The sequence below is a fragment of the Curcuma longa genome, chromosome 21 (assembly GCF_044706935.1).
Source record: "Curcuma longa cultivar G26 ecotype Majalengka, Jawa Barat chromosome 21, ITB_CL_G26_1.1, whole genome shotgun sequence".
In the NCBI taxonomy this organism is placed as follows: Eukaryota; Viridiplantae; Streptophyta; class Magnoliopsida; order Zingiberales; family Zingiberaceae; genus Curcuma; species Curcuma longa.
The window spans coordinates 6,224,691-6,235,557 of NC_133881.1; the positions used below are offsets into that span (position 1 = coordinate 6,224,691).

A 10,867-nucleotide genomic window follows, 5' to 3' on the forward strand; every position below is an offset into this window, starting at 1 on the left:
TACTATGATTCGCATTTCGAACAGGCATAGATACAGCATCTATAGGATAACTTCCATCTTGAGAGTTAATTGTTGGTTTTGTACAATATCCGCGATCTCTCCTTATTTGTAATCCAATACACAAATCAATTGGTTCCGTCAGATTAGCTATATGTTGTGTTGTGTCAACTATTTCCACGGAAGGTGGTGAGATGATATCTTGAGCGGTTACGTATTTAGGGCCCTTGACGCAAATGGATGCGTCTCGAACTCCATGTATATTACTTCTCAATACAATTTCTTTCAAATTTAGTAAAATTTCATGTACCGATTCTTCAATACCTACTTCGTTACTGACTCTCTTGCTTTTCGTTCGCTAGCCTCTCTTGCTTTTCGTTGGAGGGGTGGTCTCGAAAGAGACCTGCCTTCTCTTCTAGGAAGAATTTAATGTGGATTTCCTACTTTGAAATGTTGTTACTTTACGAGCTTTCTTTTGTTACTTTATGTTACGGGCTTTCTTCCTTCAATCAACACCTTTTGAAAACTCAAGTTTGAAACCTTGCAGAAGTGAGCTTGGGGAGGAATAGTGTGGGAAGGGAGCGAGACCAAGCCGAGCCACTAGGAGAGTCAATCCTTCCCACGTGTCAATTTGAATAAATATAAATGAATGCAGCCTCAACAAAAGAGATCAACCTGCTTTATGCCGCTGGCGGCACAGAACGAACTAATCTACGACCAGCAAGTTCAGTTTTCTGAAAGCAAACTGAATGGAAACTTTCCAAGAATCTTGCTGAAAATGAAAGAAAAAAGGTCCATTTTCCCACGTAATTCATATGAAAGAAAGAAGATCCATTTTCCCACTTCGTCGTTCAACGATTCTCTTCTCAAAGTAAAGTAATAAAGAGATATTTTTCTAGTTCTTCTTCTATCAATGCAATGAAAGAACCACCCCAACAAAGACTCGAACGCACCTTAGTGTTAGTGATCGAATGACGAAATAGATATAAATATAAAGTCTTGGATCATGCGCAGGAATAAAAGAACGGAACGAGTGACAACGACGTCTATCGAGATGAGATCTTTCTGTAGATTGTCTACGGAACATGAATTCTAACTCAACGCCTTGAAAGCATCGGAGTTCACCCCATCATGTTGGAGATCATTCAAGATCATGTGAAGCTTTTCCAATGAGGATTACCTGTAGAAGTGCTTGGGTTATCGAGTGCTCTAGCACCTTGTCCCAACCAGAACGACAAGCGCATGACTATTACTTATGACTACCGCTTACCGCTTCGTTATCATGACTATTACTTATGACTACCGCTTCCTTTTAGTGTTATATATAAGATATAAGGCACCATGAATTTCACCGTGAATTTATGAATTGCTTCCAACGTCGTTCATGGCTACTTGCCCGTTGTTGGGTCAGTAGCTATTGAGGAGATCCCAAACCCTAACTTTCCACCCGGACATGAACCTCCGAGTTCAGTTCATATGAATTCATGGGAAGAGTCAATGCCCACCCTTTCCTATTTCTTTGTCCTGTCAGATAGAAAGAAAATGAGACCCACTCTTCTTTACTACTTAGACCCCAAAGAGCCCTTCTTTACTACTCTACTTTAGGCCTGGTGTCCGCTCCACTTGTTGGTTCAATTTCCATCTTTCGTGTACTTCGCCTCTACTACTTCTAAGTTCTAAGGTGGGCTCACGAATGCGCAGTAGAAAGAGATTGATCTCTCTCTTGAGATGCTCCCTTCCTTCTTGAGTCTGCTACAAGATCGAATGGTCAAAAGATTCTACATCATTCTCTTTTCCTAAGAGTTCGAATGACAAGAAAGAAGCTCAAGGCTACGCTACGCACCTCGGTTAATTGTGGATTCTAAACCTTGTCTCATTCGAGACCATCTTCTTTGACTATGAAACCTGCTGCTCTACGATTTCACTTTCAGCTCCACGGACGCGCCTCATTCTCACCACTTATCGATGCCTATGCTTACACATTGTGAATTGCTTGATGCCTATGCTTACACATTGAATTGCTTACACCGGAAACAGTAAGAGCAGATTATACCACTGATTGATGGGTATGAATTCGATTCTAAGTCGAAGAATGCCAGGGGGTCTGATTAGAGAATCCGAAGCACCGGGAATTGATGGTGCTAGCATACATCCCACCTTTCTGCTTGAAAGCTTGAACCAGGTCTTGGAATCGGCATTACCGCAGCTAGGATAGATGCTCTTGCTCTTGTTTAGCCATAACCAATAATAGCCATAGAGGAAAGAGAGCCCAAGCTTCCAAGGTCCCGACCTGACTCACTGGGCGAGGAAGACATTCATGCCTTTCTCATGCCCTACCCACCAAAACCTATTGCCATTACTCCATTCAAGGTAGACCTTTAGATTAACACAATTCCTACTTCCTACTACTGTGCTAAAGGCTAGAGAGGCAAGAAGAAGAACATTAAAGTCAAGTTAAAGTAAAGAAAGAGCTGCTAGTCACAAGTGAGGGATAGATAGGCTCCCTCGACCACTCTACCACTACCCAACCCCCGTGAGGGGGGGCTACCGTTGGGGCTAATTGAGCGCTCGACAGAACGGTAGGGTGCGAGAATGTAGAACATCGAATCTTTGGCCCTAACCCTAACCCTAACCCTAATGGGGCAGCCCGTCGAATCCCTTATCGCACTGCTTGACCCTTGGCCTTCCATTACTTTACTAGAAACTCTGCTCAATGAGTCCTAGTCCTGTCCTCTTCATTTCCATGCTCGAGCTACTTCCAATACAATAAGGAAGATTCATTCCTCTTAACCCAGGCTCCCTTTAAGGAATTCCCGACTTTCAATAAGGCTCCGTACCTTCTCCTTCAGTTCTTTAGTTTATGCCATGTTAGCTTATGTTTGGTGTAAGTGAGCTGTCCTTCTTGTCTGATGCTTTTATGTTTTGCTTGCTTTCTCTCTTCCTCTCTTTCGATCATTTGATCTGCTTTGCTTGTGAACACTTTCTTGTTTGTGTTTCCTTTCTCTTATCTGCTTTCCTTGCGAACACTTTATTCTCAGATAGACGCGTAACGTAAGTCAGTATTATTAGACGTGTAACATAAGTAATTCAGTATTCTCAGATATATGCATAAGTAATTAAGTAAAGGAAAGCGTCTCAAAAATTCCCGATCCAGGGTGTTCATAAGGGTTATATGGTGAAGAGCCTTGCTTAGTTCACCCATTGTACGAAGAAAAGACCACCAGCCCTTTGCTAATGAAAGAATTGCACGTCGTTATCAGTCATACCTGGTCCCTCAAATCGCTTTTGAACTCGTTAGTGGCTCGATTGCTTAGTTCTATGCCTTTGCCTGCCTCTGGGCTCTACTCTCTCAGATTCGACATCTGGGATCTCACTCTCAATTGGATCGGATATACCTCTCCTTGCTGAACACGTGGAGTTAGAATTGGAAATGAAGACGGGCTAGGAGAGTCTAATATCGACTTCAATACAGGCATTGCATACCAATCTCTTTTCCATCTGCCGAGTTATGAAGGGTCTGATTCAGTACCTGACGCGTCTTCGTTCTCGTTGCTATCCTCTATCGCACAAGATCGACACATCCTCCCTTGACTCCTATGAGTTCTTCTGTCCGGCTCTCTTCATAACGATAGAGTGAATGCGGCTCACTTCTTTACGAGTTTATAACGACGGGAATTCCTAAGGCTTCGGTCCCTATGGAAAGAGAGAGTAGCAATTCCTATCATAGGACGTGTGACTCAAGGTTATAGTCGCAGGGAGTCTTTGATCTTCTCCCGCGTATCCGAAGAGCAAGAGCAGCAAGCGGATTGGACTGATAAGAGGCTCAGGGTCTAGCTATCTTCTTTTAGTTTGAAGTGTATCCCGGTAAGAATAATAATGAACTCTTTCACGTGTACAATCAACTCTTTCCTAAAAGATCTATCTCAGCTCCTACTAAATGAACGTATATAGTAGTAGTCTTGATAGCTGACAGAAGTCTGACTAAAACTACTTCGTTTCCGTTCGGAGCTGGGAAGCGAAAGCGGTCCATAGTAAATTACCTGAGGTGAAAGACGCCAACTGCACCAAGGAAATCAGAACTCGGACTCCCGCGTATCCGAAGAGTCGAGCTACCGTGTACAAACGTGTACAAATTGATTGAATAACCTTGGACACTATTTGATGCTGCTCTTTCAACATCTATTCACTATATGCAATGAAAATTTGCTAAATGTGCCATGTTAGCTACTGTTTGGTTGAGTGTCGTACTTTAAACTCTTCACGGCTTATGAAAGGACCGAGGTAGGAGCGCTCCCGAGCCTCTCCTTAATGCTCTTTCCTCTCGCTATTGCTCGAGCCCATATAATAGTTCCTCAATTTCGGCCTCATCCCATTCACGACTAACAATTATGTTCAGATCAAAGACGTTGGAAGACAATTATGTTCTACTCTACTATTCGGCAATTGCAGCTGTTTCTCTGGTGAAATTGGGTGCATATCCCGGTTGCTTGTTCTCTCGTTTCATGGGAGCAGACCCTGGAGTTGAGGATCTGTTGTGTTAGGGCCCGAGTCTGCTGCTACTGTTAGATCCCGTCCCACGTCGTGATGCAGCAAGAGTCGTTCATGGCTTTGTGTCAGTTAGAACTCGTTCCTCAGCAACAGGTTTTGAACACCATGCTATAGCTTCACTTCCAAGATCAAAAACATAACCTGAGGTACTTTTGCTATCATTGATACTTCCTGCTAAGTCACTGTCAGTATAACCAACAAGATTAACTGGTACACTTGCTTCTTTCCCTTCTTTAAGAGACTCTAGAAACTCGTTGATCCACGTCGCTATCACCAAATATATAGCAAGGGCTGCCCCGTGGGTTCAACTCTTTTCCTTTATGCCTAGGAACTAGTATAGAATTAGAAGAGAGGTCTTTCCTTATGTCGTAAAGAGAAGCATGTGCCTTCCACCTATCCTGCACTACTAGCTGGGCTTTAAAGAACGCATCGGGCAGCGAGTGGAAAAAGAAAGTCGATTGAATCTTGGTAATTGAGTGAAGAAGCTCTCAGCGAAGAACAACCTCCCTATCTCGGAAGTCTTGAATCGGGATCCGATCTCTTTTGGTACACTCGAGTCATAAGGTGTGTACAGACAGACAGGCTTCCTTTCGAAGGGCTAAGCACCATTTGATCCAAAGCTCATCATATGATGGGTATAGGCGGAATGACCTCACGTCAAGCGAACAACATCAAGGAATCTCCGTTTTCAACTCTTTATTTATATAATAACACAAAGACATTGAGAATTATACCCTTTTAAACTCCCCCTCATGCTGGAGCATATATGCTATGTTCCCGTTACATCTATAACTAACCTTTGAACCACCTTGGTAAACAAAGAAGCTAGATCATCTATTGATTTCACATGTGTTGTTCGAATTACATGTTGATTGTCTCCCGGTAGTAAGGGACACTGAACTTCGTTCTCTCATTCAATATATTCTCTCATTCCATTCTAGTGGCTCGACCAGCTTTGCACCTCCTCGGTCAGTGTTGGAATATGTGTTTTCGCGGACAGGTCCTAAGCTGGTATGAATCTTTCTTTCCTTTGTTGTCGGGATAGGAGCCTTACGGGGGATAGTTTAGGTTCGTATCAGGGAGCGTTTTTCTGAAAGGGTAGTTCTTTTTCAGGAATCGAGTGTAGGAGGAATGATTTGTTCGTCGTCCATGGTGATGAGCAGGTATGCTCCATTTGAGTAGACTTTTTTGATGACACGTAGGGCCCTTCCCATTTAGGCTCTCACTTTCCCCTGGTCCATCAGAATAGGAGGCGTACCACTCTTTATTAGTGTACCTTGTTTAAAAAGCTCCGTTTGACCCGTTTGTGCACTGGCCATTCTTTGTTGAGAGATCTCCAAGCTGCACTTGATCCCTCCTTGAATCGAGAGTTTCGAGCTCCGCGAGTCAGATTATTGCGCTTTCCTCTTCCCTTAGCTTGGTTCTCGGATTCCCCTTACGGAGGAAGGAGTCAAGTCCACAACAATCCAGCAAGGGGAGGAAAGGGAATCAGATAGACACGAAGAAGGTGCGAACGATGTGAGTTCATATCATAACGTAGGTACGGCCCGGAATAGGGGTGTCCTTCTTTATTCCGCTTAGACTTCCTTCGAGCTGACTTACAAATTAGTCAATATCTGACCTTATTTGATTAATAGAAAGAAGTAGTTTGAACTTTGACTCTAGCCTATCTTGCAGCCTAGCTTAGATCGGTCAATGAAAAGAGCTGACTTCAAGCGCTTACTCAATGGCAAGGCCGAATGCCACTGCTTCATGTCACCAAAGAAAAGAATGAGAGCAACTGCTCAAGTCGGGCGTATTCTATCCACACATAGCATGTGGGGGATGGGATTCAATCAATAGAAGTTGGTCTTCTTTCTTCTCGCTTCTTTGTGCCTACGCTCGTTTGGTTTTTTTTATTTCGAGACATTTTGAAATCGAGGTGCAGCATTTGCTTTCATTTGAGTCGCTTTGAGAGTTCTGGTTGTCCTGAGCAGCCCTCAATCTGTAGAGGAACCCTTGGTTCGACTAAATATGGAAAGGGCTCTCGTCTAACATGGACTTCACAGAGGATTGAAGGACAAAGGATAGTCTAAGATGGACGTCGGATAGTCTCTTATCCGAATGGCATTGCATACCGTAGTCGTGAATGGCGTTCAGCTGCAGTCGTTCATGGTTATCCGCTGCATTTAGCTGCACAATAGTGAATAGCCATTCACTCTTTGGTGTTTAGCTGCAAAACAAAATAGTGAATGTCGTTTAGCTGCGCCTACGACCTGTATATATATTGGGAAAGATCTTGGCCTCATCTATATCAGTCCTCTTTGGCTATCGACTGCAGCTGAAATACGGATAGCCATTCACTCTAATCTTCTTCGAATTTGGGTGAGGACTGGCCTTATCTACGACGGCTAATCGAGTCGGGAAAGGCACAAGCAGTTATTCCATGGGGCTGCCTCTGCTGCTTTCCTCTGCGCTGCATATTGTGAGGAGTCTAGCCTTTCATGATCGAGAGGTATGGCAAGGGCACTTGAAAGTGACATTAGCGGTGATGCGAAATTCGACCTTTCTTTGACCCTAGGTCAGGCCATCCCTCTCCACGATCCAAGGATAATCTGATTGAACGAAGGAGAGTTTACGAGAGGGTAGAAGGTATGGAGTGAGTCCGAGGATTGCGTTATCCTGAGTGTCAAGGCGACCCTTCCGTCATATGAAAAAGCTTTCTGCTGACATTATCATCAGTCATGTGTGGGATAGTCCATCGGTTGAAGGTGGTCTTCTACCTGATCTGCAATCACTTGCGCGTACGGTGTCTCCTTATCCGAATCGCATCACTGCACTCAGGAATCAGAGTCTGGAATGCCGACCCAGCTATCCAGGGTTTTCGAGAGCGATGCTCATGTGCCTTACGCTGCCGCTTTCTAAGTGGTCAAGCCGGGCATCTGACACATCCCCGTTCGAGAAGGGGGTCTGATAGTGAGGACAAGAGCCTTCCCACCAGAGCGGATCTTATCCGAATTAGTAGCCAATCTGGAATAGAGGACTTCTGCACAACTTTAGCAGATTCCACGGAATGAGACTTCTTCGCTACTACACAAGAAAGACCATGGGGAAAGGGAAGGAGATGCTTTACAGTCACTAAAGCATGTGGGAAGCGATGCGTTAGCGGCTTCGTCTACATCGGTCCCCGGCTCTATCGCATCTTTGGCAATGAGGCGTCCAACACGAGGAAGTGAGAGAAGGAGCCAAAGGAGAGAACTGATGGAGGGGGTGGTCGAAGTTCCGGATCGATATCGAGCGCTTGCCATGCGGATTTTCCGACAGCACTACGACGATCACCTATCCACATCCCGAATCTGAACCAAGACGGTCAGGCGAGCCCAGGTCGTGTGTACAAGCCGGGACCTCTTCTGTGAGGACGTGAATGCCATCCATCCATATGTGATGAAAACGTTTCCAATGCCCGCTGCTGTCCCGGTCTGGAGGTTGGAAAGCCTTGCATACATCGAATGCCCGTCACGCATCACCCGCCCATTCATTCTTGCCCAGAGGGTTGACTGCTCTTTCCTACCGGAAATTGGATTGCGGTATACTATAGTGAGGAGTGAAAATAGGCCAGTGATCCGGGATACGTCATTAAACCACTCAGGAGGTCTCAGTACGAGTTCGTGGGCATCATTTCCAAGAGCAGACAAGAGGCGAGGAATGAATTATGAATTCACAGTATGGACGGTCACCCCGATCAATCTGCGAGGTATGCAATGAAGCTGATTTGATTGGTTTGATAGAGAAAGGATCACTATTATCTGGTGAACTACTTAAGCAAGAGACGTAGAGTTAGTGACGGTTTGACTGCCGTTCAGATCTCAGCGGCGGCATGCGCTCGAATCCACATCCTTTCCTGTCTCGATTCGGACACCGACTCAGTAGCCTGCTTCCTGATGAGCTAGTGTCACCGACTGAGATTGGCAAGTGAAGTTCGCCGAGGACGTCAAAAAGTTGCTAGTGAGAAGCATATCGTCAAGTACAATGGAGGAGCGAAAAGGTTCGTTACATCATAGTCGTTCGAAAAGGTATGCGACCGTTCGTTAACCAAAGTGATCGTCAAGTCTCAACCGTAAGGAAGAGAAAAGATTGGAGGTTCTTAAAAGAACTGGAAAGGAAATAGCAGCGTAAGACTCGGGAAAAGACCTTTCATAAGCAGTTAATTATTTAAGTGAGCAGTCCGATCTTTCTTAATGAATCTCCGTAGCAGTAGTTTAGTAGTTAAGCTAACCCCGTCGTTATCACATTATAGTTAGCTTCAGTCTCCACTGCTCCGTGGGGGATAGGGAATGGATTATGAGGCATAGCGTAAGGACTTTATTTGCTAGAACCGGAAAAGAGCTACAACCAGAAGGCACAATCAACATATATTAAGTACGCGGAAGGCACTATAAAAGAATCCCACTTGAATATACTTGCCGGGAAGAGATTAAAGTACTCGTAAGGGAAAGAGCTGCGGAGGACATTTGTAATTTTCTGCCAGGCAAAATGATTGTTCCTCCCTTCCGGTCGGGGTCACCGGGGATCAAAGGTTAGGGCAGGATAAGTTCTTCGTGCCTCTTTCAACGGATTAGGTTAATCAATAAAAGGGCGTATTCGTATGACTCCGTTCCTCTTTAGTCGAGCTCCTTACCTTAAGGTAATCTCACAAGTTTGGTTGAACTCCTTTCCTAGGCAAGGGAGTGGCTAAGCGAGGTAGACAGGTAACTGAACTGTAAGAAAGCGCTCAGGTTAGGGCAGAGGGTCTCTTAAGAGTTCTTTCCTTAAGGCGTAGCACCTCTTTATTGCAGTCCTTCTTTCCTATAATAGTTTGAGGCGAAACTGAGGGGCAAAGGGATGGCTAAAGTGAGGGGCTATTCGAGATGGGGCTATGTGAGTGGCGGGTCAGTTAGCTTCATATTATATAAGGAATGAAAGAGTCAAATATGAGTTCATTACAAGAGTTCATGGGCTGAGGAATAAGACGAGCAAGAGCGAGCGAGCGGCCCGCACGACTCGGGAAGAGCTATTGAAAGAAGCGGTCCTCATACCTCTGCATGACTGACTACAGGGCCGGCTAGGCAGCGAAGATGGTTCGGGGTGCTCGCCGCTTCGGGGCTATTGAACCACTTAGCTAGACTCCGATAATCATCTCTGCCCCAATCACTCTCCATCGTCACCGGGCCAACTCCCGACCCACGTAATTTCATTCTATTGATAGGAGCTCCCCACGTAGCGTAACTTCTTTCAGTAGTCTTCGTGCCTCCCACTCCTTATCATTCTCAGTAGAGCCTACTTGTATAACCTCTTTCTACCTGGGAAAGGAGGGATGGAAATCCGCTAGGCCTTCGAGCCCACTCCTACTATTGGTGGCTGCCTCTCCCCTCGGGGATTCTTCACTCACTGGATTGACTCGATGGTCAACGTGAGAGCCCTGACCTGGCCATACCAAGTGCATAAGCCACTAGCCTATGGTTTCTCGGGATAGTCTCGACTGAATGGACGGAAGGATGAGCTAAAAGAACTATCTTCGTTGGACTGTCTCGAAAGAGAGTGGTGCATTTCGTTCAGCAAAATACACTCTTTTCTTTTGCGCCATGAACTCTTTCCATTGACGACTAGTAGCTGTCGTTCACAACATCGCACTGCTTTACCGGTTGGGCCGAGCGGCTGCGACGGGGATTGCGACGTTAAGCGTAAGCGCGAGAGAGACGACTACCTTGACGGAGTGGGTACTCTTGTCTACTCTACCCTTCTCTCCCGGAGGGCTTGCTGCGATTCTTTTCTTGCTCTTCGTGATTACGGATGGCGAACGGATTTCTAATCTAATGAAAGGGACGAAGACTTGAGATTGAGAAAGGAGTAGAGGCTGAGTGGAGAAGCTCATCTCCTTATTCTATCTTTTGCCTCTGTGATTTGATTCTAGAGGCGGACCATATTTAACTAAGTTCGTCGAACCAGCTCTTTGAAATCGAATCTGCCTTAGCCTCTTGCCATGAATAGTGAGTGGGATCTCTTTTTCTCTCATAACTAGATTCCGGGCGGGTTGTGGACTCCTCTAGTCTAGTTCCACTGCGCTTTCCTTCCACCGCACCTTTATCAGGAATTCATTCTTTTGACGTCGGTGACGATTCAGATTCCAGTCTATTTTCGCGGAGACTTCGAGTCCTACCAACCGCGGAAAGCTTCGTTGCTCCGGCTCCTTTCTCTTGGTCCTTCTAGGCTACTTAGTAGTTCTAGGCAAGAACACTCTTTTCATTCCCAGCCAGCTGCACCGCGTATAATAATTGCTTGAGCGAACTCTTCACTCTTCTTTTCA

At 45.3% G+C, this 10,867-nt stretch overlaps 1 protein-coding gene across 1 annotated transcript in view; it reads right to left on the reverse strand.

Annotated features, from left to right (window-relative positions):
• The window catches only part of LOC141815102 (DNA-directed RNA polymerase subunit alpha-like), a 10,198-nt gene extending 476 nt beyond the window's left edge, over positions 1-9,722 (reverse strand). Inside the window, exons 1-4 of the mRNA XM_074703057.1 lie at positions 9,600-9,722; positions 6,663-6,717; positions 2,297-2,417; positions 1-344 (exon numbers count right to left, since the gene is read on the reverse strand). The exon at positions 1-344 is cut by the window's left edge and continues 476 nt beyond it. Coding sequence (XP_074559158.1) covers positions 1-344; positions 2,297-2,417; positions 6,663-6,717; positions 9,600-9,722 — 643 coding nt within the window. The remainder of the gene's footprint in view (positions 345-2,296; positions 2,418-6,662; positions 6,718-9,599) is intronic.
• Between the last annotated feature and the right edge of the window lie 1,145 nt (positions 9,723-10,867).